We start from the raw sequence: 27,508 nt of genomic DNA, 5'->3' as shown, positions 1-27,508 counted from the left end.
GAAATTGAAAGGACTTGTCTATTACTGTACATGCATATTGTATTCCTCAATTGATATATTTTGAAACAAATAAAGGGAGACTTTGGATTGTTGCGTATTTTGTTTTATTGCACTTTAACCATGATGCAAAAAAAAAAGGAACAAAAAATCCACAGAAACAATGTCCCGATGATGAAAATATATTTTCTTTAACTTGAAGAAAATCTTCTCAGTGGGTCTTCTCACACCTACACTTGCACGCACACACACACTGGATTGACACAGGACTGTAGAAAAGCTTTTGTAGAACAGATGGAATGGGCACACACTCATACGAAGACCTCCCCATTTATCAGTACTCGTCTCTGGGAGGAGTTGAAACCTTTTGGTAATATGAAACCAGACATTCAAGTTTCTATCCTTGCACAGGCACTAGATTTTCCTATGGTATATATTAAATTTGAGCCAGTGACAGAACCACTAGCTCGACCGTCAAAGCTGTTGTTGATGAATGAAATGTGCACCCTGAAAAATAATCTCTCTGGTACAGCAACATCTGGACACCAACTGGTATATTACAAAGAAACAATAATACAAAACGACTTGTGTAACAATTGGCTTTTTGGTACAATTTACACTCACTGGCCACAATATTAGGTACACTTACATCCAATCTGTCGTATGTCCAAAATGATGTTTGACAAAGATACTCTGCTTTTAATTTGTGTTTTATTAGAACAGATGTTTGATAGCACTGCACAGAAAGAGGGTTCCAATATCCCATTGTCAGATAATTAGAAACACTTCTCAGTATGTTACAGTGCTATTCTGCACCAATGAAAACTACAACCGTAAAAATGTGAACCTGTTAAATAAATACATGAAATGATATACAAAGGCGACTTTATAATGTGCAAGTGTACCTAATTTTGTGACTGGTGATTACAGGTGATACAAATAAGACAGCAGTTGGGGGGAGTTCAATGACACAAACTCAAGTGTAAACATGTATTTTTTTTTTTCCTGACCTCATCACTGCTTGTTTTGCACGCAGCACTTCCGCCCTCTTGTGGGTGCAAATAAGAAAGTACATCACTATGATGTTATTTTTGAGGCTGCTTTTGGACCTATTTGATTTCAAACAATAAATATGATTTTTAATAAATACTCTCGTTTATGGGCACTATTAATGGACAAATTCGGGAGTTAACCTGCACTCCAATTAAAATTATTTAAACCCCAGGCAATAAAATAGATAAATTCCTTTTCCGTAAACAACTTACTTGTATCTTTAAGATGACAAAAACAACCAACTCCTCCTCCAGGACAACTAAATTGAACGTTTGTGATGTCATCAGCACGTATAGAAACACATTTGTCAGCTTGGAGAATCTCGACAAGTCCCTCAGAATTCACTGAATTCAAAACAAGGTCCAGGAGGAGACAAAGACAAGGCGTCTCTTACGAGACTTTCACGGTCTGCTAGTGCTGCAGTGGGTCAGTCTGGCTGCGGTGAAACTATCCTACACTTAAGTGTGGCTTGGTCTTTTTTTTTTTTTTTTTTTTTTTTTAAGAGCCTAGGTGCGGCAGCGTGGTCCCAACTCAATAATGGCCCGATCCCAGATCAACCTACCTTGCTCCTGCGTCCACTCAGTACTGACCTGCGGGCGGGCAGCTTGGCCTGAAAGCGCTCACATCGCATCAGGAGGCAATTCAAAGCCTCCGAGCTCAAGTTCCATCCAGCTACCTCCTCGTTGGCCCGCTGTGCTCTGTCCATTGGCTCCCTTGGAGGTCGTTCTCCACCACGTAACTGTAGCCCTCCTTTTCAATGCATTCAACCAGCACCTGCAGAACCTGCAAAAGCCACAATGTAGATTTTAGGAAGTCATACAAAATGATTTTTAATATACACACTAGGTAGGAATTGGCCTTCGGAGAAGTATTTAGCTAATGATGCGATACATTAAAAAGTGCTGACCTGGCGGAGGCGGCGGTCCATGGCGTCCAGGTGGGGCTGGATGAGAATGGGGCTGAGACGATCCCTCACCAGGGATTCTGCCACCAGTGTGGACAGCTTGTATTCCTCCTTAGCCAGCAGCTGCAGACGCAAGTGGGTCGACTTGCGTACCCTGCAAAAAAATTTTAAAAATTCCAGGCGATTAGCTCAACCGCACACTCCCCCCCACCCACACGGATGCTCTCTGTATTTTACCGGCAGCACTGTGTCAGTGGCACCAGGATGGACTTCTCATCATGAGAGTGTTTTCCAAACCTCCAGGAAAAGAAACAAGAATGGAAGGTTAGCAAAACTTTGAATGTCTAATTGAAGAGGCTGTTTTTCTCCTCCACTTTGTGATTGGCTATTACAAACTGAGCATAACTGAGGCTCCCTAAAAAGTTTGCAATGGCTGATAAATGCCACAAGATGGCGACAAAGTACTGCTGTTTCATTAGTCAGGACTGTTTTGTGATTCAATTTATAAACAATGTACCCCCTGCCGTTGTCCAGATGGATGATGAACGTCTCGTTTCCAAACTTTTCAAACGTCTCATAATGATGCCGATCCATGTTACCTGTAATGACGAAAAGGAAATTGCATGTATTGAAGAGTTCATACATATATGATAGATACCTATTTAAGCAATATCATTGAAATGAAAAAAAAAAATACCCAACTGACCCATAAGGAAGTCAAAGATGGTCATGTCCATTATGTCCAGAAGTCTTGTCCCACTGTCATAGGGCGGAGTCTGTTTGACCTCCTCACAGTAGTCCGGGTCAACTTCCCATCTGAGCATCACAGAATCAAAACTCATATTTCCTTCCCCTCACTCGTGTCTTCTCTCATTAAGATGAGCAAAGTGAAGGGAGGGCCGATCTTACTCTGCCTTCTTGCGTTTGTGGTAGGAACGTCTCCATGGGTTCCTCCAGGTTTTGCGCTTAGCGAGGGCGAGGTCTGGGAGGAAGGCGGCAAGGGAACCTTCTATCTGGTCGGGCTTTCCGCACAGAGCATGCTCAGTCGAGCAGTAGTACGAACATTCCCCATAGAAGCACACATTGTTGGCTGTGGGAGGAAGTCATCAAATGTTACGCATGTGGGCGGAGCCAGAGCTTAAACACACAAACTATAGAAAAATAGTGATGATAATGGAGGAAAAAAAAAGCTAATATATATATATATAGTCCTAGTCAAATTCAATTCTTCATGACTTCACACTTTTTGCTCTTTAAGAATTCACAGCACACATTTTTGGTAAGGACGCTCAGACAAGATTAATGGCCTCTGGAGGGATTCAATGACTTGTATTAATTGCTGAGACTGTGAGTAAATTCAGCCCCATGAGACGCCCCCATGTGCACGAGACCGAAAAGTTGCACAGCTCATTAAGTGCTGTGCTTTGAAGCAAGCAAGCTTCCAGTTGCTCTCCATTTAATGAATGTCCTCAGCATCAGAATTAGCTTTATATTAACATTTGCATTCGTTGCTTTGCTTTCTTCTACCTGGTGATATGAAGAATGTCCGCCACAGCTTTTTATCACGCGTGACATCTCGGATCTCCTTTGTCATGTTGACAAGTCTGCCAGCCACGGGAGGGACGCGACGGAAGTCCAAAATCCTACAGAAAACCAAAAAAGGCACAGGATTATTAACTTATCAGCATCGTGAGTGGTCTTATTGCGAAACAAAATAATGGCCACCAGGGGGCACTACGATCACGCGCTGCATCGCCACCAGGCAAAGCACCCCACGATCATTGTGTGGCCACCATTCCATTCCAATTCATTCCAGACGAGATGCCTGCTAACCTCCAGCCCACGCCCACACACAGACACACAACATTCAGCAAGACACAACTTCACCATCTGGGAAATTCCTGCACTGACCGTTCAGGCGTTTGTGGTTGTGTGCCTTTAGCTGGCACAGTTAAAGTGGAAAGGCAGGTTGTGGTATTGTGGTAGGAAGAGAAAAGAGGTATTCCCTGGCTGTGTGTGTGCGTGCCAAATGTCAATTTTATGCATCTGTGGTCTTCAGTACGGCATCTTTAACAATTGATACCCCTTGACAACTGCTAATGGACAAAGGCCTGGGGCAGGCTGGACCAGAATAGAGATGGACAAATGGCGAGGGAAGAGTTGGAGGAACACACACACACAAAAAAAGAAATGGTCAATAATACAGGCACAACAGAACCAACCATCATGTATCAAAACGGTGGAGATTAGATGGCCAATACTGCCAGAACCGGCGAATATCCGCAATATCTTTAATCCAATGGAATTATTTGCATTACATGTACATAAAGCGCCATCTGCGGGTTCTGATACGGCACTGTCCCACTTGGCCATGGTGGCAAATACAATAAAGTCACAGACTAACACAGTCACGTTTCTTTAAGCTGCACAGATGGCCACACAGCAGTGTTTGTTCTGCAGGATCTGCACACGCGCTAAAGCAAATAACATCCCGCCCCGATTTTTTTACTTCATTCATGTGTGTTGATAAAACAGGGACGAGCAACGTATGGCTCAGATAAGAATAAAAATAGCAGCAATGTGAACTACTCATAAAATAAAAATTAAATGAACTCATCATGAATAAAATAAAAATAGTTATTTGTGTAAAGCAATTCATTTTATAAAGGTATTTCTATATGCAGTGGATATAAAAACTTTACACACCCCATTCAAATCCCATGCAAATAAACATATACACACCTAAGATGAACAACTCAAACTATATTTTAATAAAAATATAGTAAAATATAGTATATTTTAATTAAAATATAGTTTGAGAGGAGAAAGACAAAAAAAGTAAAATAATGCAGTTGCGCAAGTACTAGATATGGCTGTGTTCAAAATTTGATTTTTTTTTTTTTTTTTTAAGGAGCCAGAGCACACCTGCCCACCTCTGTTTGCTCAAAAATAAAGCTCAGATGCTCTAGCAAGCTTTTCCTGACATTTTTTGTTGTTGTTGTTTAACCTAGTTGTCCATTTTAAAAAGAAAACAGGGTCCTTGAGCGCACACACACATCCGTGTGCTAATAACCGATTCACCACAAGACGGGTGTACGGCATCCAGGCTTGTTTGTCTTTTTGTACCTGCTCTTTGCTGGCAAATCCAATCGCATAATGAAGTGTGTTAATGGCAGCGTAGGCCATAAGAGAAGCGGCGTTGGCTTTAAAAGGAGGCTTTGTGTAGCTACGGGCCCCCTGGGAGGCAGTGTGGCCTCACTCTGCAACGGCGGCAGCAGCAGCAGCAGCCGCAGCCGCTCCGCAGCCAAGGTCTAATTTAGAACAGACAAAATAAGAGGAAAAAAAATATCAAGTGCCGCTTTTGGCAAACCCGCCCTGGCTTATATTTAGAATGGGCACGGAGCCTTTCATGCTTTTGGTTTCCTCCTCTTCCCTTCCCCTTAACCCACACACACACACATATGTTACCAGGATGAGTGTGTGCAGAAGAGGACCAGATGTGTAGCAGACTGTTGACAAAAGCTGCTGCTGCTAATGCAATTTATGCACAAGTGTGTCATTGCGCCCGAAGGAAGGAAGCGAGCGGATTCAACGCCGCTCCCCTCCTTGGCCCCCGCCATGATGTGAACGGACAAGTGTTGTAACCTCGTGCTCGTCTTGTGCCGCGATGGAAAAGGAAAGGGGGGGTGAGAGAGAGAGAGACCCACACACCAGCAGTCCCGCTACAAAGCTTTGTAGCCTCGCAGATGCTTGCTATCTTTTCACAAAGCTTCCCTCAAGCGGGAAGAGTCAAGGAGCGTGCCGCTTAGCTAAGTCAGGAGGATGCAGTCGCTGTGAGAGAAAGGGAGGGAGGGAGGGCCGTGTTCGACAAACAACCTCTGATTTTGTGGGAAACAAAATTGATGGAGGTGGTGAAAGTATAAAAGCAGTGCAAGGATTCAATGGCGACTAAAAAGATGGGAGGACCTTGACCTTCTGCTTTTTTTTACTGTCGTTGGAACCTGCATTACATAAGGAGTGCACTCCACCACTGATGGGATTTGTTTGCCTTTGGAATGCCTCTGCAAACATAACCCTGGGCCTGCGCGACTTTCGAGGTTATTTGTCAGGATGATTTTTTTTTTTGCAAAATAGCACGTTCCTCCTAAGTTACATTGTGTACATGAACCTTCTTCACATTTGGATGGTGTCCATATTTGAATATAAATATTTGCGGATTTTCTTTTTTGGTTAGTTGCTGAAAAACAACTTTTTTTTTTTGTTTATGCTTAAGAATTGCAAATATTACTTTGACACCATCCTATGGCATCTTGTGACCAAGCAAGACAGTTAGTCAGACTGTTTGATTGCATTTCCCACTATATTGTTAAAAACTTCTAACTTTCATTTCTTAATTTGACAGAAGAGCCACTTGTTTTCACATTGTCTGGGAGTAATAACAAATATTTATATCTAACATTTCTCGCTCTGGAAGTTAATGCAAGCTGACGCAGTGGAAGAAAAGAATTTCAAAGCTTGTTTGCTATCAGGAGAAATAAAGCAATAATCACAAAGGGGGGGGAAAAACAAAACAGAACGCCAAAGTAGTTTGGAATAATGTCACTGTCATTTCTTTGTTTCTATAAACAAAGGGAAATTTTCGATGAACCAGTCCCAGTGCTTTCCTCAAATTATTCTTGGATGGTAGTTGTAATCATTTTATGCTAATTCACGCCTTGATGTGAAACAGCTCAAAAACGCAATTCCGACATTAGTATTCTGGTCTTGATGTAAAAATAATGGATCATAATCCAAAGGCAAAGGTGCCCTTCACATCAAGTGTTGTGCAGCTTTGCCGTCTTCTCTGCCAGGTGGTTAATGAGCTGACATGAAGGAGGTGCAGATTAACAATCAGTAAAAGCAGCAGGACATCAAGCAGGACAATGTACCTCCATGTTCCCAAAGCGCCAGAGATTGCACTTGACCTTCTTGTCGCTGACATCGGAGGGACATTTTGGTGGAAGAACATCGAGCTGCTTTGCTCAATCATGATTATTATTATTTGCGAGGCCAGAATATTCGTCTTACTTGTCGAGATGAAAGGCGGCGATCTCGGCATTGTGTCTCTCAAAGTCGGAGAAATAGAAAAAGTCCGGTGGGGTCTCCTGTTCTCGTGTCTGCCTGAAGGGAGAAGAAGGTAAATGAGAAATTCAATAATGCAATCCTGTGTGTTATTCTCATCGTTTGTAGAAATAAAGCCCGGCTGCAATCAAAGCATCTCGATCAACACCCTTAAGGAGCGAGGACGATTCAAGGTCAAAGCGTCCCGTTGGTGTATTTATTCTCGCTCCACTCTGATCCTGCAGAAAAATTGCTTCCCTGTGCACAAGCGGGCTTCTAAAGCTCTTATAAGAAAGGCAAGAGCCCCTTTCAGATTTCAAAAAGGCAATGTCGATGGAACAGCAGCCAGGTCAACATGTGTAAAATTCTAACAAGTTATTTTCCCTTTAAGAGCTCCACTTTGCTGTGTTTTTTTTTTTATTGACCAAAATAAATGCCTTGCACAGAAGCAACAATTGCAAAGATTTGGCTGACATCCTCTCCCATTTCTTCTTCAACTTGCCGGAGGAAGACGAGCAGCCTCGGTAATATCTTGGCATCTTCTCTCTCGCTCTGTACCTTCTTCCTCCTTCACTTCTTTATTGCCTCTTTGCTTACTCCACTTGTGCGTGCACAGCTTAATACCTTGCATCGTTCCACTTCTCCCTTTCTCGTCTTTCCTCTCCATTCCTCTTCTGGCTGGCTGGCTCCCGCCCGCCACAGCTGTGTAGCTGACATACGCACCAGTCATTAGCTAACCCAAGATGGTCGCCAGAAGCAAAGTCATTCCTCCATTTCTTTCCCTACTCTACATTTTGCGACTCTTCCACACATTGCGCCCTTGCAAGAATTTACAGCTCTGTATGAATCACAAAATGTTCACTTCCAATCAATGAACAACTGAGGCAAGTGGATGAGAAAATGTTATTTCTGGAGCGGGCAGCCGGGACAAGCACAAATTCAAAAACAACACCGCTTAAGTTCCGGCGCATTACGATCGCAGAGAAACATACATAAATGCATGACCGCATAGTAAAGTCTCGACTCCATAAATGTTTGCGTATGCGACAAGCTGGGGAGGAAAACAAGAGGAAGGCCGCTTCGCCTTTCTCTCAAATTGGACCCGCTTTGCTTTAAGACCGTGACTTACAAGCATAATGTGTTCAGAGGATTGTTTATAAAAAAAAAAAAAATCTCATATTGTCATGCACAATGTGCAGCTGCCTTTCCGTCCTAACATCAGAGCTGTGATCAATGACAGCAGGTGAGACATACTGTGCCCGGCATGACCTAGCTGACCCCCGCGGAAGGCCCCCCGGTAAACACATAGTTTACACCGCTTAGACAGACACTTTCTTGGCTCTGCTTCCAAGGTCCGAGGGGCCCCACAGCAGCGAGTGGAGGTCGAACAGCAAACACACCACAATGTGAGAAAGGTGAATGGAGGTGAAATCTACCTGCACATATCGTTCAGGACAAAAAGTACTGATTTGAAAACAACGTGATTTCATATGGACTAGGCCACTTTATTAGGTACACCTGCACAATTTAGTGGAATGTGTTCTGTAGCTACATAAAAAACGGTTAAATTGATACTTCTGTGCGCACTGCCACCTACAGGACAGGAGTGGAACTGTATCAATCACCGTTTTAATGTCAAACTGCCATTTGATCAGGCTCGTAGTCAAAAAGAAGTTGAAGATCGGCAGTAAGGATGTAAGATGACAGGAGGATGTTTGTTCCTGCATTTTTTTGACACCACACACAAACCCATGCGGTGAGCATTACATTTATGGGAGGCTAAGATAGCCGTAGCATCATCACAACGGGGAAGGCGGTGATGAGAGGAGGCGGGGCATTGTTTTATCTTGAGTTGCGCCTGTGTGAAGGCTGACCTTTTAAGCAATGACATTTGATAAAGTGACTAAATGGCTCTCGCCGAGCGCGCCAAGCAGAATGTGCCTCCGCATCGGACCGTACGTGGCGGCTATTTAGCCGTGTCGCCGCTCTGTAATTTTATGTCTGCTGTGTGGATTTGGTGCCCAAATGGGGGGCGTGACAGGCTATTGTGTTTTGAGTAAGTGCTCTGCACATGGTCGAGATGACATTTGGTTTATGTGAGCGGAGGTGGAAGGGATGGAGAGGTGGGGGGAGAGGAAACAAGGAGAGGGACGAGAATGATGGAGAGGATCTTTGACAGGGAGGGAGCGAGGTACTGTATCATGCTGCAAATGGGAGACAACAAAATGGAAAAGCTCATTATTATACATAAGGTGAGGAAAAATGGAAGGAAAAAGAAATGAAAGGCAAAGCATGATGGAACAATGGAGTGAAGAAAAAAAAAAAGGTAATTATGAATGATGTTTCTTTAGATTCCATTTCGCCAATGGAGATCCAGACAGTTAAAGAGACGGGAAAAACACATCACAATAGCCTGGGGGGCTTTCGAAATAACTTTCGCAGTGTGATCCAGGTGTGTGTGATTTTCAGTTTGGGGTTGTCAGAGCTCCCCGGGCGCGACAGAGCTCCTCTAGTACTTCGCCTCTATTTTCTATTACCTCTTCAGAAGCAAGACTGCTATGCAGACAGACAGTCCATTCCTATCACATCACTCACGAGTCACAGTTAGATGCAGCAAGACATGGATGACGACGGCAGTTCTGCAAATGGTGAACAATTCTTCCCCGAAAAAATTAAACTAATCATTAAAGAAAGCAATATGCATGTGGCGCATTCAAAAGCGATGATTTACCCGTCATTGGGACAAAAGCAAGCGTCACAATAAGCCGGAATAAACACAGTATCAATATGATGAATAATGCAGCATCCAGTTTAAGTTTAGCTTCTGTCTCCCGAAGGGGCCGACTGACTGCATGCATAAATGCAGACATCTTGACTAAACACCCTCGGAACACACGCAGACAAAAAAAAGACAAAAAGTCGGCCTTTATTATTCTACCATTTCAAAGAGAGTGCCACCGAAAGAATAAAAATCAGCACTTCTGCAGAGTATGTGGCAAGACGAGGAGGAAGAAGGATGCTCAAGTAGATTGTTATTGAGAGGCTTTTTAGATGACAGCGACGGGGAGGCGTGCGCCATTAATCTACGTCTAAATGGATTTGTATTGTCATTGTGTGCATTAATCCCCCCGACGGAGAGGCGTGTACGCGGAAAGCCGCACACATAGACGAGTTGTTGGTCATGCTAGCCTGGAAAGAAAACACCCAGTGTAGATAAACAGGTCTTAAAAATGAAGCCATCATCTCAATATAATCTGATAGGATGACAGAAAAAAAGGCCAAAACACTTGCCCCTGGTTTAAATGAATGACGAGACTATTTTTTGCTTTGGTTGCACATCAAGAGCACCGTGACATGGCAAGCTCGGGATGCGACGGCTTTTATTTGCTTTCAAATGCATCAAAGCCCAGATGCAAATCAGGAAGAGTTCTGCGGTAATTAGATGGCCTATTTGATTAAAATTGAGGTTTGGAACCCATCCAAGCGTTGCAAAAGAGGAAGGATGAGGCAGGTAAGGGACGGATGCTTTCAAGATGCGTGGAGGAAAATGCGGATGAAAAGGATGGCTTAAAAGCACACACACGGAAAATCGATTGAAATTGAATCTCTAAACAGAAATGTAAACATGAATCACTGAAGTCCCCATAAAAGAGGCCTCACCGCTTTCTAATCTCCATTTCTAAAGCGGAGGTGGATTACACGTGTGGAGTGGGTGGGGAGATGATGAATTTTGCCGTATGGCAGGAAAGATGAACCCTAATCTCATTCAGCTCTCAAAACCAATCCCATCAACGCCACTGGTCTGCTCTCCGCTCAATGCAATTTTATTTATTTATTTTATTATAATTTTTTTTTTTTTAATTTCCAACATCGGACAGTTTGATCCCGCTCAATGCAAATTTATTTATTCTATTATATATTTTTTTTAATTTCCAAAATCGGACATTTCAATCTGTTCATTCAAGTATAAGAAGAATCATGCGAGGAAAGCCAGCTTCTGTACATCCCATTGAATTATGAATTATTACAGTCGGGGTCTTCTGGGGTTCACGTTGGCCGTCTTGAGATCAAAGTTGTCCGTCCCTGGCCCCTAGATCCACTTTAAAGCTCTTTGTGCCAAATGGAAACATTTGAAAAGGATAGGAGAGTTGTCTGCGAAGCAAACTTGCCGTTAAAAGCCTCTTTCCCTCCGAGGCACAAACAAAGTGATTGGTTGAGATAAACGCTACGGTGTTATTACCAAGGCCCATTGTGGTGCCGAATGCCGGCCATTCTTGATGAAGGCCTTTTATTGTCCATTCAAAGTCACCAGCCGGTAATCTGTGGGTTTGGCTCAACCTACATAGTTGAAGCAGTCTTCCTCTGCCTCCATATATGTTATTTTAAGGCTAACCTGGGTTTGAAAAAATAATTTCCAAAAATCATACAATGATTGCATCATCACGCTCAGTTTCTAATTGCTCCTACCAAAAATGTCTCCAGTGCCAGTTTGTAAAAATAGCTTCTATTCAGAGTTGCAGTCTTTACGGGATGATTATGGGACATGCTTGGCTAAGACTGATTGCTGTGGCCTTTCCAGAGCTATTCTGGCTCTGCTGAGTGTGTGTCTTCCACACCACATCGATCTATCGACCGCAGTCCACTAGAACCCGGCTTGGACCAAAAGGTGAATTTCATTTCGGCGGTGCCACACGCACACACTCACGCGTGCGGTCACAGATAAACAAGCATGTTGATTTTTGATGACAAGATTGATGACGCCTTTGCTTTTTTTGTTGTTTTTTTACCCCATTATGCCAACAAAAGCCGCACTCTCCGTCTCGAGTGCGCCATCGAACGCTTTTGACCGGTACGCTGCTTTCACTGCGGTGGTACAATTGGATGCGCACAAATCATCCGAGTGGAGTTAAGAAAACAATTGCCATCGTTGATGAAGATAAGTAGTCGTACAGTTAGTGATAAAATGCAATGAAGGAACACGGACTGTATTCTATTCAAACGAGGTCTATTCGCTAATGCTCCTCATCTCGGTAAAGAGTCAAGGAAATAAAATGCTTATGATGTCCCGCATACATTACAACGCTTAAATACTTAGATGAATAATTAAGGCAGGATTGATTACGAGCGCATAAATCAGCCTCTTGAGTAGTATTTAAAAAAAATAAAAAAAACGAGCGCCTTCACCTCCAAGCGGCTTTTTTTTTGTCTCTGCAAGAGAGGCTTATAAGCACGGCCAGTGTGTAACTAAATACAGAGCTGCTGCTTTACAGCTCTGTCATGGCCCATCTTTCTTTCACTTGATGCCTGCAGCCCGCGGCGCTTCAGTGCAAGCGGGAAGGCTGCCAGTGCGGCTTTGTATCGACAGCGCGCGTGCGCCGTGGCTACTCGCCGGACCTTTTTGCGGGTCAGTTGGCATTATTTCCCCGCTGAATGTCCGGGTGACATAGATAAGCAGTTCTTTACATGCACCTGGAGCAAATGTTTATACATGATGAACATCTACAGAGAAGTTGCTGGGATAAAAAAAAAAATTGGCTTTTTTCCTCTCGGAACAATAATTACGGCTAATTATCAAGCTCTCTGCTCGGCTGACTCGCTTAGCTCGCAAAGCACGTCCGTCTCATCCGTTGGCTCACTCGTCGGACCATTTCTCTGCAGTTCTATCTGCTTCTCCCGCTGCGCAAGTGGCCTTCATCCGCTCATAACCACAATGGCGCAGGAGGATGCCGGGCCGTCGCCGAGCCTGATGGGAAAGTTCCGGCGCGCTCCATTATTCATGACGCCGCTTTCCATCTTCCTTCTCTCATTCGCACTTTTGCACCGGCGGTGAGTGATGGATTTATTAGCAGGCCGCGTATTAGCGAGAAGATCAAAAAGCTGACCGATTGACCGACCCGTTTCTTTTTTACAGCCCTAATTTGTAGCAAAGTTACCAGAGCACAAAGATGTGAGACAAAGTTTTACAGTCAAAATAATATTCAAAACAGCCCAGTGGCATTCAAAGCCCAAAAGAACCACTCCAGTGTGGGCCTCATTCAAACTTATCAGAGTACTCTCCAACAGTCCACGCTAATAGAATTAGAAGGATTTCAGCAGAAACGAAGAAAACGACAGCCAAGATTTATTCCCACAGCAAAGTGAGCTGGTTGCAGCCATTGTGTGGGCTCAGTCAAGGCGGACATGCTTCACATCAAATGAACCGAGTCACATTAAACTTGCTGAATGCTTGCTGGTGGAAAATGCGCATGATGAAATTGTATTACAAGAATGGAATCAAGTAATCATGCAGCATAAGTGGCAATTATGTTACCTAAGGCTGGCATGATGTAATTGATAGCGAAAGATGAGACTTGAGAAAGACTGGCGTGCGTTAAATGGCAAGCAGGGGTGGAAATTAGAGCAACTTAGACTGCGAGCTTGCTGCTATTGAGAAAAATTGTTTTCCGCTCATTCAGAGTTTGGCATGCTTGAGCCAAAAAGCTAAATTACTGCATGTCAATTAGAGGGAACACCCTGTTCTTCTCCCTTTTACAAGCATTATTTCACTCTCTCATGATCGATTTGCATTCGACTCTGGATTTGACTTAATGTCTTCTCCACTCCGGGTTCTTTCTTGGTCCATGATGAAATGAAGCCAGTTTGTGGCGGTGGCTGGAAAGACGCACATCGTCCAGATGCCCTCCGAATTCCTTTGATATGGAGCGCAAAGTCATCCATCTCCTCATTTCCCCCTTTCATGTAGGCTACATTAGCGACAGGAGAGTAATCAAAGCCGCCATTAATGCCCGACCATTTCCTCTGCCCGGTCCTCCCACGGGAGCGGGATGGCGCTTCCACGAAGAGGAGTGCGCCACGTAGCTAATGCAGCTTCCTAATTTCCTCTGGCTTTGGACTTGAAAGGGAAGCAAAGAAATCAGTAAGATGGCGCCGATGGTAAGTGGATTTGGGAATTTGTTAATAGGGCATCATTAGAGTCAAAAGGGGCTTTCTGTTAATAACCGCAAAGTCTGATATGTTTATTCCTGCAAACTAGTCCACGCCGTCGGGCGGGCAGGCTAATGGGGGGAAGCTCAAATTAAGATAAAGGAAGATGTGTGCTGCTTATGGGAAGGGGGGGGGGCTGTTCCATATTCAAGCCTTCTCTTCCTGCATAAATAGTTAATTTAAAAAAAATATGAAGAGTTTCTTTCTCGACTTACTTTGCAGTTCTGCTGACTTGCAGAAAAAAAAGCAGCAGCTCGCTTGCTTTTCCTTTGGCGCAACGCTGAAGATGAGAGACGCTGCGTCAAGGTCGATATGTCAAACATCGCGGCCTAAACGCGGGGTTTATACATGACGGCATATCATTGTAATCCTTAGATAGCAGGCAAGCGTGCCCCCCTGGTATCTGCGGGCAAGATAAAAAGGAAATCCGAATGGATGCTCAGTGTCTCGACATCATTGCGGCGATATGACATCATTCCTTCTCGGGATGTTCGGAACACGCCTTTCGGAGCGGAGAGGAATCAAAGCCAGACGGATTTGGTTCCTTGATTATTTTTGACAGCTTACAAATGAAGATGAAGAATTCAACAGCCATGGAAGCCAATTTTCAATTTTTGCAATTTATTTCATTAATTAAAAAAAAAAAAAAAATTAATTTAATTTAATAATTATAAAAATAATGCAAATAATTTAAAAACAAAATTTCATGTCCTGTCTACTAAATTTTTTGCCACTAAGTCTTGGCTACCGCGAAAAAAGTCTGATCGAAAGGGCCACATTTGTTCGAAGCAAAAGTGGCACCAAGTGACTTTTTGATAGGGATGGAAAAAGAAAGGGGAGGACATACGTCAAGGTGTGGTAAACCGTGAGTGACTTCAGCCAGTGCCTGCGGTAAGACCGTATTTGGCAAATTGTTAGGTGGGGTGCGCCAAGCAAGCGTGGCGCTTGATAAGCAAGACGGGAAAAGAGGGCAAAAGACGCATCGGGAAAGTATGGAGCCGTGAGAAAAGCGCGGCGAAGGCCTGGAAGGCAAACTGGATGCGAGGAGCGCAAGAATGTCAGTGAGATGGAAGCAGACAGAAATAAACCAACCAGGAGCCACAAAAAAAAAAAAAAAAAACACCTCAGGAGTGTATCAGTGTTAAAATGTAATCAGTTCTTCTGTTATGTAAAAGCTCTTATTTAAATGTGCAAGAGAAAAACCACGTGGATGGAAGCGCAATGCAAAGCTGACCTTGTTAAACATTTATAAGGACCGTCTGGAAGGTTTTTACGAGCAGCCAAAAACACATTTGGTGAGAACGGTGACAATTTACAACAGATTTGAAAATGTTTCCACTTGATGCGTGAGGAGAAGAAATGAAAGCGGCATTGCGGGATATGGGAGGATTTGGATTTCGTCTATACTGTACTATTTAAGTCCCCTCACGTTTCTACGGATGAAAATGAGTCTCGGTGCGCCTGACGTGTGGGTGAGACATGCCTGGAATATTATGGACAAGTGGGAGGAGAGGGGTGGGGGGGGCACGCAGTTTTCGAAAGTTGGCGGAGAGCGTGACTGCCAACTGGCCCAGCAGACGACAGGCAACAACAACTTGCGTGCAGTCACGCATTTACCCGCTGAAAGAAAGCAGCATAATCCTCATGGAACATGCGAGTGTTTGCATAGTGACTGGAAAGAGACTTTTGTTTGTTTCGAGCAATAACACAGTGGGACGCTTCATACATCTAAAACCCATTTTTGTCATTTGCGCTGCATTCACAGGAGACCAGGGAGCACTTAACCAATTGTTTGAAATGATGCTGTCCTGACAGATATGACAGCCTATTTTCAAGCTGATTAATAAATGAAGAGTTAACACAGTGATGTTTTTTCTTTTTTTTTTTTTTTTTACAAATGTGTTTCCTATTGTAGGATAAAGTTCTCCAATACCACAATGGTTATAATGCTGTTGCCAATAAACAATAAGTGTGTGAAGTGTTGATGATGAATCATGGCCATTTGCGGCAACGGGAAATGAGCTCTTGTTCATTTCCATTGCCTTTTCAAATTTCTGCTCACGGCCATTTAAAAAAAAAAAAAAATAGCCAACTATATTTGGGGACTTTATTGATTTAATGGAGTTGTACATATTGTATATAATAAGGCCTGACCAATATGGCTACTCCTCCTCCTCCCAATGCATTTCATTGGGCGGATCTTCACCAATGTTTGAAGGGCCATAATCGTCCCATTAAATTGTCCGCCCGATTAATTGGCCGGGCCCTGTTGTATAATGTATGTAGCGGAGTGCTACAGCAGGATTAAATGACACATTTCTCACCAAATTAAGGTTTTATAGTCAATTAAAAATAGCTCACCCAGGCATGGCTTGAGAATGGAGCTAAAGGGGGCTAAAAGGGGGGCGAAATAATTGATATTTTAGAATAGCAAATAAGTTTTGGATGGGCTGAACTGGAACTACAACTTCCGCTGTTTGCTGTATTGTATGTTTTCTAACCATTAGCATAGCGCACATATACATACACAGTGACAAGTGATAAGGGCTTATCTAATGACCAGAGAACGTCCCCATGAATGCCCTCAACTGTTGCCCTTTTTTTTTTTTTTTTCCAAGGCCATCTTCTGTTTCGGCTCCAAAGCTCATATTTGAATAAGCGCCGGACAAACATTACCCCCCCCTGCACACAGTTAGCCGGACACGCTACGCAGCGTCATATTGGGAACGATGCGCTAACTTGCCGCGCGTTAATCCGCGCCCACTTTGCCAAGCCGCTTTCTCCTCGGCAGGCCTAACAATGCTCAAGTCACTTTTTCTCTCCGACTCGCTCATTCCGTCGCTCTCCCTCCTTCTTACGAACAACAACAAACCATAATCCTTTGGTGAGTCCTAACATATGGTCTTTTCTTTATCCTTTCTTTATCCACACGGCACTGACATTAATAATCACGGGGGCTGCCGGGGATCGTATAGGGATGCTATATGCCCAAAACGCTCAAAACAGCATCTCGTTTTTTTTTTTTTAATTCCGTGCATATTATTTCGATGGCATTTGTTGGACTAATAAAAATGCAAAACCGTCACAAATAAAAATGCAAAACCGTCACAAATAAAAATGCAAAAACCCTCACTCGGAGACTGAGTCATGAGGAAATGAGCGGCCAACGCTTTCTGTTGGTGAGCTTATTTACCCAACCAACTCACAACATTATTTCGTTTTATATGCCGCAATGACCAACCAAAATATTAGGTACACCCGATTTGATGAATTAATTAATTGTGGTAAATACTTGCAGTGTTCATTCCAAATATGACCCACTTTCACTTTTAGTAAGGGAACTAAGTTAGTTTTAAAGTTAAGTAGTCAGTAACTAGGCTCCATTTTCAAGGTATATTATTATAAAGTTGCTGTGCTCCCAATGTGATTCGTGATGCAAGGCAAGCATTCGTGCCGAGACTTGTGCATGGCGGGTGGCTTTTTTTTTTTTCTTTCTATCTCCTCATCTGGGCTTGGTTGCATCACTTGTTTTGACTGCGCAGGCCTTTTTCTTCTTTCTTTCTTTGCAGGACGGAGCGAGTGAAGCGCGCGGGAATAAGCAGACACGAGTAAAGCGCTCGACTTCAATCAAGTCTCGGCAGAACGCGGCGGCGTGGAACAGATGCCGCAGACACGTCAGGGAGGGGACTAATTAGGCCGAGCGTCCAGATGCTAAGAGGTGAAGCTAAAGGAATGAGATAAATGTAAAAAAAAAATCATCAAATGAAATACCTTAAGATTTCTAATTAAAGCTGACAATGAGGAACATGCAGTCCTTGTTAATTATCCCTTCCCCGACCCCTCCCAACCGGGGAAAAGGTGCTTTCCCTAACAGTTCTAGAAGAGCGTCAAACCGCAAAGAATGAAGATCACAAGAGAAACCGTGGCGGGCTGCACACCAGATTGCACCACACCATAAAACGCTGCATACTTCTGTAAAACTAAAGCAGTCAGCCCCAGTGGTATAGGATAAAAGATAGTATCTGTTTTTATATGTTCCTCCATCTGCTCTCAGATCCCTCGTCGCAAAAAATGCGGCAACATAAAAACACCATTTCGACGCTAAATCTGTCTTGTTTGATCGTTTGACAAATTGCTTTTTTCTCGGGTCATCCAAACTCTAGTAGCATCTGCATCATCAGCCAATTAAAATGTCCCATTTCTTTACTAATTCCTTTATCCTAATGCATATCCTGTTTAGCTTCCGTGCAGTAAATACATGTGAGCGAGCCAGCTGCTTTTTGTTGATTGAATTTGGGAGGACAAAAAGAGGAAGAGCACCTCTTCAGTCGGGTCGGGCCAAATGAATCAATGCGTTCCACTGGTGCATCAACTCCCAAAGTGCGCCGGCATTCAGACAGCCGGTAAAAGCCGCCTTTGACTGACAGCTCGCCTTAAAGCCAAGAGACAAGCTGACAGACGTTTGAAAAGCTAACTCGTCCCACACAGGCACAAAAGATGAACTGGGTTTTTACAACATGCGTGTAATTAAGAGGTTTGGGGGTTTTTTTGCTCCCAAATGAGAGAAAAAATAGATTTAAGGAACAAACATGCTTTTTATGAGGCCTGGGGAAAATCCGCGAGTACGTCACAACAAAAACATTGCTCACAATGCCGCTCTATGCTATTTCAGGAAAAAAAAAAATTGTAGGCGGTAATTACAGTACTTAAATACGTCATGTCTTTAAAACATTGTTTCCAATAATGCCTGCAAAGACAAACAGGTTGATCCAAACAGACGAACCTGAAAAATGTCTTTTTACTGGGTCATTGTGATCGGAATATTGAAGCTTTGATATGCCGCAACGCCGTCTTATCGTTGGTCCAAAGGAAGAATTAACGCTGATAACAATTACCTGAAGGGGGCATCTGAGCGATAACGTCGTTAAGACATTCCCACTCCTGGAAGGCCCGAACTTGGCTTTTGCTTTCAGATACACATCAGCCCGTAAATACAAACAATTACGCGAGTCATTCTCGATGCAGAAGATTTTAGTTTATTAAATAAATGCAAGCCGAGGAGTGTCAAAGTAGTCTTTTTTTTTTATGTGCTGGCTTACAGAGTGCGAAAACGGACTTGCGTCAAAGTTAATGATTGAGCTTCTAAGCAGTACTGATTGGAGCCGACGCGTGTGTGTTAGAATGCATTAGCGGGCGAAAGCTCTCTGACTTACTGTTATCTACATGAATCACGATGGCTGCTCGACACTGGAGATGGCATCACGCCAGCGGAACATTAACAGATTATTACCGCAGACTTGTTTGGGCACAAGCTGTCCTATTCCCGCGAGACTGTAGATTAGTTGTACCGCACTATGTAAGCTTCTTGTGTGATTTTACATCATACTCACATTTTAGTGCAATTCATTCATTCACTACCGTTGACGGTTATAGACATCATTTTAACTGGACTGTCAGTGAATGAGTTAAAGACATAGAAGTGTATTTTAATAGATAGGGAAGAACATTTGCATTTTAGTAGTTCAATTCCAAAAATGAAAATTTCAAAATCCACACGTGGACATACATTATGAGTCCAGACCAGAGCGGTCCGATTGGGCGATCGCGCTGAGCCAGCTAATGAAGCCCGAAGGGACAATTGGATCCTTCATAATCACTCCGCTGCTCACTCTGTACCTTTAACTCATGTTATTCTTACTCGATTTAAAAGGCAGTCTTAGAAAAATGCCTCATGGAACACTTAACACAAACTAGTGAAAATATATCTGAATGCGGGTTCTTAAGTGGCGCTAAACACGTTGCACAGTAATTACGGTTTGAAACCAAACAATCAGTTGTTTGTGAGTAGGATGAATGGTTTGGTTGCCGTGGTATTTTTCAAGCTATTCTGACTGTAATTATTCATGCACTCAGCGCGCCCGGCTTTGTTGTGGATGTGGCACACTAATGTACTAATTCATGATTTGCAAATAACCACGGACACCTTGGGATGTTATTTGAAGTGTGCATCAATTCTGAATTTCAATCATATGAGGCATGTAAAGGATGCTGTTGATGTTCTGTCAATTATTTGCTCTGAGCAACCCTGTGCATTATTATTTTTTTTGTCCTAAGGTTTAAATGCTTTATGATGTGCTTGAGCGCAGCTGCATGATGTACATGCACTTTATACCTACACTCCCCCTCCCCCTCTGTGACGTTCAAAATGGAATGGCCGTCACGGCCTCTCTGAATGACTTGTCTCCGGGCGGTTCATCCCTTTATTTCCAAAGTCAAAGCATGGGCACAAAACATGACTGCAAACACTCAGGAAGAAAATTGAGGGGCCAGGATGTAAAAAAGGAGAAATAATTTCCAAAACAATTTCAGTGAGCTATTGACGTTCCCCCCCATTTTCTTTCAATGGGCTTCTGCACTTAATAGTAAACCAAAGTGAATGTTGCTATTCATAATTCGACATCCTTTGGAAGGACGGGAACAACAACATCTGCTGATTCTTGTGCGTCAATGGCCCCTTACCCTTACATAAGCAAACTAGAAGACAAATTTCCTTCATCGTCGTTTTCCCTTATGCCACATCCAGTAATTCTCACGGATATCGCACATTTAACACAGACATTTCCTCCAGGCTATTATTTACGCCTTTGTCAATACATTATTGACACAAACCAGACGACATTATGTAGCCCCCGCCTCCCGCCTCCCCACGGTGTCAATCAAAGATGACTCACGGGTCCCCGACTCAGCGCAATTATGGATCAGCCCATTGGGAGATCCGGCCGGCGGGTCTCGTAAGAATACTCCCATTGATTGGGATGAGACTGAGGGGCCGGATGATTGGCAAGCGGTGCAATTAAGTGGGAGCGGGAAGGAGCGGAAGACCGTCATTGCGTCAATCACCTCTTGTCATCGATCATCTGCACTCATTATCTAATGGGCTTTGTGTGCTCCCACACTAATTTCACTGTAAATATTAAAATCAGCGCTCTTGAAATAACTTTGGAAACAAAACCATAATGGTGAAGAACTGAAAAGAAAATTGGAGAACTATATTAAGTACCGTCTCAAAAAAAAACAGTGGAATTCTTTTACAGTTTATTACTTTTTTTTTATAGTTTATTAACAATCTCCACCCTTTGGAAGATTCGGCCCTTTTACAGTCACTCAAAATAGTCCAGAAAAACTAAGCAATCCTTTTGTAACTTTGTCAATCCAAATTTAACATCCCAAGTACTGACTGTAATTGGATTGTGAAAAAGAAAAGAGACGCCTGGAGTGATTTAAAAGCACAAAAAGTGACCAAAATTGTTGCCACCCGACTGCTGGTGTTGTGAAAATGTTATTAGATGAGCTGAGCTGGGTTTTAGGATGTTTGGGAAAAGCAGAGTGCAGACAGAAAGTCAGAGGGTGGAGTCCCCTTTGACATCATCGGCTAGAATGCCTCCCCCACCCCAAAACAGCAAAGCCTCGATTTGTCGTCATAGAAACCCAACACCTGAAACATTACTCACGCAAGTAAACAACTGCTCGCTAATACAAAGTCAAAACAATGGGCAGAAATCCGTGTGGACTGACTATTGTAGAAAACAAACAGCAAGGAAAACACAGCTTGCCCGGACACACACAAAAGGAGCCTTTTCCAAAGACGAAAATAAAATACAACCTGTGTCAATACACACTGTTTATGAATTGATTCCTTCATGTGTGTTTGAGAGCCCAAATCTTCCAGACGGAAAAGCGAGCGCAGGAAAGCGGCCGGTGGCGGATACTAAAGTAGCGAGGTACAGACACGGATCAATATGATTGCCCAGAAAGCTCGCGCACGCCTGTTCCACTTCCTGGCTGTCGGGCGCGGGCGACGCCTCGATCTCTGTGACACGTCGAATCAAAGAGGACGTCGGAGGATGTGTGCAAATGTGCCATGACCTCCATCGCAGCTCAACTGGATTGAACAGCCAGTAGAGCGCCTCATTGTCACAAATGTATTCTGGAAGCAGATGTATTTTTACAATTCCCCCCCTTTCGCTTCTCGTCATCCATGCCCGTCAGTATGATTTTCGAGCTTGACAAAAGACCGAAGCAGTAATTACAATCGTCTGAGAAACGTCTACCTATCGAGTGCGCGCTTAACCTGGCTCGGATGCTGACAAGCTGGGGCCAAACATTAGAACGTCATTAACCGGCAATTAAATTACAATCGGCATAACAAAAGATGGGTGACATTTAAATCCATGAATTGAGGAAGGATTAGACGCAAAGCGCTACTTCTCTCGGGATGCGTTATCATCCAACACTGCGGCATGATTTCATAAAACTTGCTAGCAGCGGGTGGGCTTTGCTTATCTCAACAAGTTAAGCCACCCGGCTGTGCGGGGGAGCCCCCCCCCAGTTTCATCAAAAAAATTACAAATTGTGTTCCTGAATTCCTCTTTTTAGGTGCTAGGACCAATAAATGAAATATGAACGCAAACGGTATGGACCGACTGGACGCTAAGCCCAAAAACTACACTTATAATTTGGCACCACCGCTAAAAAGCAGCCGTTAAATTGTCCATTACGGTTTGCGGATCGCGAGATCACGTCACGTCGTTTCTCTCAGCAGCCTTTTTATTGGCTTTAAGAGTCAATCCAAGGCTTGCTCTTTAAGGCACAGCGGATCTTCGGCATATTAATTTGGGTTTTGTCTTTCTTAGAACCATTTTCAGAAGCACTTAGTTACAGTAAATTACAAGCCTTAATCCGTGTTTGGAGCATGTCTATAAAAGCAAAATGTTGATCTTAAGTGCATGAAATGGCCTCTTTGCAATTAACAAGGCTGGATTGATCAGTCGGAGCTAGGTTTGATCTGCATTTGAATGCATAGAATGAGTCATGACGACAAAAATAATATGACTACAAACATAGTCCAATTTCAGATTTAAAATATCGTATGACAAATAATAACAATGAAAATTTATCCTACTTCATGGGCTTGAAGAGCGCCTGTCCGTAGTTCTGGAAGGTCATAATGAGCTTGAGTTGGGTGCCTCCAGATTTCATCGCTGTTGGAGTAAAAAAAAACAAAAAATAAAAACCTGTTCATAGAATGCAAGAATATTTTCTTAAAGAACAAAATGATATTGTGAATTAAAATGACAACTCTGGCTTGGTAGAAGCTTGCGTATTCAAATTATAGACATGACTCGACAAGCTAGTTATCAACAAAGCGCTAATGAATATACCCACGCAATGAGTTTTATCATGTTTTGTTTTACCAAACAGGTAAACAAAATTAAGACTTAAGTCCATTAAGCCCCATATCATCCAAAGCCCCCGTTTTCAGAAAAGCTTTTCACATAAAGCTCCCAAAATGAAACAACATTTAATAAACCTATTATGCATGATAAGAGGAAGTATGCATTTGCGCCCGCAGGGCTTTCCGCTAATGTTTGACGCTTTAACAAAGTAGGAGCAATGCCTGTTTACATCATTTAATAGCCCCAAAGCTGCATCACAACACAATACACGTGTCAATCTACAAACATTTCTCCATTGTTGGCTTTGGCCTTTTCGTCGCTGCCGTCCTCTCGTGCTTCATGTTCCCAGTCAGCCTCCTTTACCTCATGTTCCCCCCCTCAAAACATGACAGCGCAAAATAAAAGGCACCCGAGGGACCGGGCTACTAGCTCGAGGACTTCCAAAATAAGCCCGACCTGTATATATTTGTCTGACAGTTAAGGATGAGATACAGTACATGATATAGTGGCTAGAAAAAGTCTACACACCCCTGTTCAAATGTCAAGTAATATTGAACCTTGACTTTTTTTTACTCTTGAGCTGTACAGTTTGTAGATCACATAGTTTTGATTTATCTTACTTTCAACAGGGGTGTGTAGACTTTTGAACATTGCATTCCAAATCGATTTCAAATGATACCTGCGCCGTTAAAAGTTAACAGTTTGTTTTTGTTCCGCTGCTAACTTGCTCCTTTACGCTCGGGTGAATAATATAATTCACAGTTAATAAAGAGGTGATAGACTGGAATATTTGCTGCCTTGGCTCAGTCGCCGCTAATGAAAAAGAACTTGTTGGTGTCGACTCCATGCAAGCACTGCTTGCCTGAAGTTGAGATAATAACACAGCGCTGTTGGCTTGTGTTGGTGTTGTGCCCCGAGCTTGTGTCACGGCTCTGTAATTACTGACTCACCATGTATTTAACTGGCTAGAGTGCGCCTGCCTCGATCCACCCAGCCGGAGTATTTGAAAGTAAGAGGGAGAGGAAATGATCCAAATCTCCAAAAAGTCCAGGAATGTTTCTTTTGTAACACTCCCAGGTAGGTTCTTCATCTTGGCTGAAGGCCACTTGGGGTTTCTTAAAGGCAGAATCGTGCAATCCCCTTTAAGAGTGACTGCAACATGAGCGACCCTGCGGCGAGAAGCTGTTCTGGAATTTGGGAACTGAACTGAGCCAAACAGGAAGAATTTGAAAAAACAGTTCTGTTAGGTGTCTATTTTCACTCACAGTCGGAGGCTTTCTAGCTCTCAGATTGACATCACGCTTGTCGATAAAAAAAAAAGCATTTGCATTGAAATCAAACTGCAGCCAAGCTTTGGAGGGATTTTATGGTGTTCTTGATGCAGCCTGGTGCTTTGAGACGATTTTGGCGGATCAGATCCGACTTGCGTTATATGACACGCCTGCAGGTGGCGCCCGACAAAACATTTGCTTGTCACCCCAGCAGCAAAGTGACCTCTCCGCAAAAGGAAGCTCGCGACTCACCCACACTGGTGATCCTCTGGTTGACAAGATCCTTGAGCAGCGCGTCAATGACGGGGTTGTGCCTGGAGTAGAGCTCGTAACGATTAATTCCAATGTGGAAGCGCAGCCAATTGGGATAGGAGTCGGCCGTCAGCTCTCCAGTGGGGCTGAATTCCTCGGGATTGCCGTCGGCATTCCTGCGTGAGAACGTTGACAGTTATATTTTTGACAGGTGCTGCACAGATGCAAACCCATGCGGTTGCGTAGTAATGAATCGAGTTGAAGTCATGTCAACGGTGTAAAATAGCAGTCAGGTGTGAGATAATAGTTTCCCAAGACTCTTTTCCAAATATTAAAGTCTTCTGATGCACAGGTAGATTTACAGATAAACTGGAGACAATCATTTACACCTATGGACGTTGGTGTCCAACTTAAGGCCCGTGGGCCAGATAATGCCCACCACATCACTTTTGCGGTCCACTTAAGTCTACTTCATCTTTTGCGCGACAATGAAAAAAAAAAAATGGTGTTGGGTTTGCTCAATTTTATTTCGCCAAGTAGTCGTACGAAATAAAATCATCTGGATACAGATAGCTCACTTAAAAATGTATCTGAATCCAGATAATTTCTTTTAGCATTTATTTGACGAAACAAAATTGAATAAATTAAACAAATCTTTATAGTGTACATTTTTGGGGGATTTGTTCTTTTAGTTTTGGCAGGAAATCTGTGTCAATCTACTTTGTACTCATGTTTGTGGAACCTGCGAGGAACCCAGTGTACTCAAAGAAAGCATGCTAACTCCAAACAGGAAGGCTGGGGTTGAGATTCGAACGCTGAACCTCAGAATTGCAAGGCAGACTTTCTTAATAGGGACTGATGATTATTTAAACAAAAAATAAAATACCACTCCTGCTCTGCTGCTTTGGGGTCAAATCGGATGTCCGCGTTGACGTTGAACAGCGTGTCCTCATCTGTGAGCGGAGTCAAGGACCTTTTATACAAAGGGTGCTCATAGAGGGCAGCCAGCCTTGAACCCTTGGCCGGCGTGTTCTTGCTGACTGTCGTGTCCTGAATGAACTGTCGTTTCCTGTCCCCGCGCTGGGCGTAATGCTCCGGCTTCTTGAAGCCTTGAGACTTGTCTCCTGCAGCGAGGCCCTTCTCCAGGGAATGGGACGAGACGTTGGAAGTGCTGGGCTCGTTGCTGAAGTCCTGCAGGATGCGCAAGGTGTGCTTGTTGGGCCAGCCTTGCTTGGCCCAGCTGCGAGGCTCCTCGCTGGGAGTGTGCGAGCAGGAGCAGCCTCCCACGCCTTGCCTCTCCAGCTTTGGGAGTAAGTCGATCATGATGTGCATGGAGCACGCCACCAGGAACACCATAAGAATCAAAACCCGGAATTTCCGCAGGAGGATCATCTTCATGGTCTCCCTTTTGAGCAGATGTGAGTATTTACTGCAGATGATGAGCACACAGATGCACAGGCTGACTACATCACTGATGATGTTAATTAGACTGGATGCCAGTCTAATGAAATAAACATTAAACACCAATGACCCATCCTCACTGGCCGTCTTGAGTAGAGGATTCAGTGTTCAAGCGTTGTGGCTTCAGCATCAGACTCCTGTTTTTCTTTCTTCTCCCCCCCCACCCCCCACCCCCCCAAGCTTTGTGTAGATTATTTAAAGGTTCATCAACGAGCATCCAGGTCGACCGGGTTCAGACCAACGGTCGATTTGCGCAAGCCACATCGTCGTCACACGGCCGCTTTCCAAAGAGGCCAAAGGCGGAACCTAATATGAATCCGTTAAACGCGGAGGTCCGGAGTCGCGCATGAGTCCAACATCCGCGCGGCGGAAAAAAAAAAAAAAAAAACACACGCACACACCACAAGCTCAGATCTTCGCTGTCGAGCTTTAAAAAAAAAAAAATACACGGAAAAGTCCCCGTAAGTGGTCGACGCGCACTTATCCTCCCCGAAATAAAAAAAATCTGCTCTCCGGGTTGACAATTCTCAACGGAGGCGGTCCTGTTTGCACAGGTAACAAGACGAGGGAGGGAGCGGGACACCTTCAGGGTGTGCAGCTGGATAAGCAGAAGCGAAAGAAGCACGCCTTGTAACAAGTGAGCATCTGGGCGGGTGCATTAAATATGATGGTGAAGTCGAGGCAAAATCCAGCCTTTCTCTGTGCGTCACTGCGCGCAGATTGGCTGAACTCAGATACAGCGAGCGCGAGAAAGAGAGAGAGCGAGAGAGCGAGAGACATAAATGATTCTCTGTGCTCCTCTCGGAAATAACTTGCACATCCCAACCGTGCAAGAAGAGGGCGTCTTTTCACTGGCCAATATTTAGCCTGGCTCATTTACAGTGCGGCATTTTTTTTTTCCGCCACATGAAATTCATCTGCTGGAATCTCTCCGAAATGCCTCCATGGAGACGACAAGTCGGTCCATCAATGAAACATTAGGCAGGCATATTAAGAAGCGCATCAGTCACCGCAGCCACTCCCATCTCTGCTTCAGTAGCTTGAAAAGATGGAAGACTTCTGTTTTTGCTCGAAAACATCAAAGAAAGATATTTATTCTCACGACAAAATAACTGAGAATCCATTTCAGAAATAATAATATTTTATACACAATACACTGGTTAAAAATGGACACAAAGTCATTCAATGCACAATGCAAGATGGCTTCACATCTGTTGGCGGATTAATCCATTTGCGTGCGGCATCACGGC

The 27,508-nt window shown here is 43.6% G+C and overlaps 1 protein-coding gene and 1 long non-coding RNA gene across 5 annotated transcripts; one reads left to right on the top strand and one right to left on the bottom strand.

Annotated features, from left to right (window-relative positions):
- Nucleotides 1-87: 87 nt before the first annotated feature.
- Nucleotides 88-26,917, bottom strand: fam20cb (FAM20C golgi associated secretory pathway kinase b). Of its 2 annotated transcripts, none has more exons than XM_088359626.1 (11): nt 25,687-26,917; nt 24,798-24,973; nt 23,001-23,079; nt 7,022-7,114; nt 3,482-3,597; nt 2,864-3,044; nt 2,661-2,770; nt 2,472-2,553; nt 2,192-2,251; nt 1,958-2,108; nt 88-1,833 (listed from the first exon to the last, which is right to left on the bottom strand). In XM_088359626.1, exons 1-11 carry the CDS (start codon nt 26,193-26,195, stop codon nt 1,723-1,725), a joined length of 1,668 nt encoding a protein of 555 aa, XP_088215752.1. In that variant the 5' UTR covers nt 26,196-26,917; the 3' UTR covers nt 88-1,722. The 2 variants fall into 2 exon arrangements, with proteins under 2 accessions (XP_088215752.1, XP_088215751.1); XM_088359625.1 differs by having other exon boundaries at nt 25,684-26,915.
- LOC148382443 (uncharacterized) lies at nt 16,648-24,038 on the top strand. Of its 3 annotated transcripts, none has more exons than XR_015853981.1 (3): nt 16,716-16,922; nt 17,608-17,756; nt 17,897-18,144. It is a non-coding gene; the product is annotated as an uncharacterized LOC148382443 (long non-coding RNA). The 3 variants fall into 3 exon arrangements; XR_015853980.1 differs by lacking the exon at nt 17,897-18,144 and adding an exon at nt 21,752-24,038 and having other exon boundaries at nt 16,717-16,922; XR_015853979.1 differs by lacking the exon at nt 17,897-18,144 and having other exon boundaries at nt 16,648-16,922; nt 17,608-17,843.
- Nucleotides 26,918-27,508: the final 591 nt, after the last annotated feature.

Source organism: Syngnathus floridae, chromosome 18, assembly GCF_059516105.1.
Source record: "Syngnathus floridae isolate MCC-2025c chromosome 18, RoL_Sflo_1.0, whole genome shotgun sequence".
Classification (NCBI taxonomy): domain Eukaryota; kingdom Metazoa; phylum Chordata; class Actinopteri; order Syngnathiformes; family Syngnathidae; genus Syngnathus; species Syngnathus floridae.
Note: the sequence above shows the minus strand (reverse complement) of the source record. Positions and strands in the feature narration are given on the sequence as shown.

Coding starts and splice junctions, on each gene's coding strand:
- fam20cb (XM_088359625.1), bottom strand. CDS start 26,195: ATGAAGATGATCCTCCTGCGGAAATTCCGGGTTTTGATTCTTATGGTG. Junction 3,045..3,481: donor GACATTCTTCATATCACCAG/GTAGAAGAAAGC, acceptor TTCCTCCCACAG/CCAACAATGTGTGCTTCTAT. Junction 2,554..2,660: donor CATCTTTGACTTCCTTATGG/GTCAGTTGGGTA, acceptor TCGTCATTACAG/GTAACATGGATCGGCATCAT.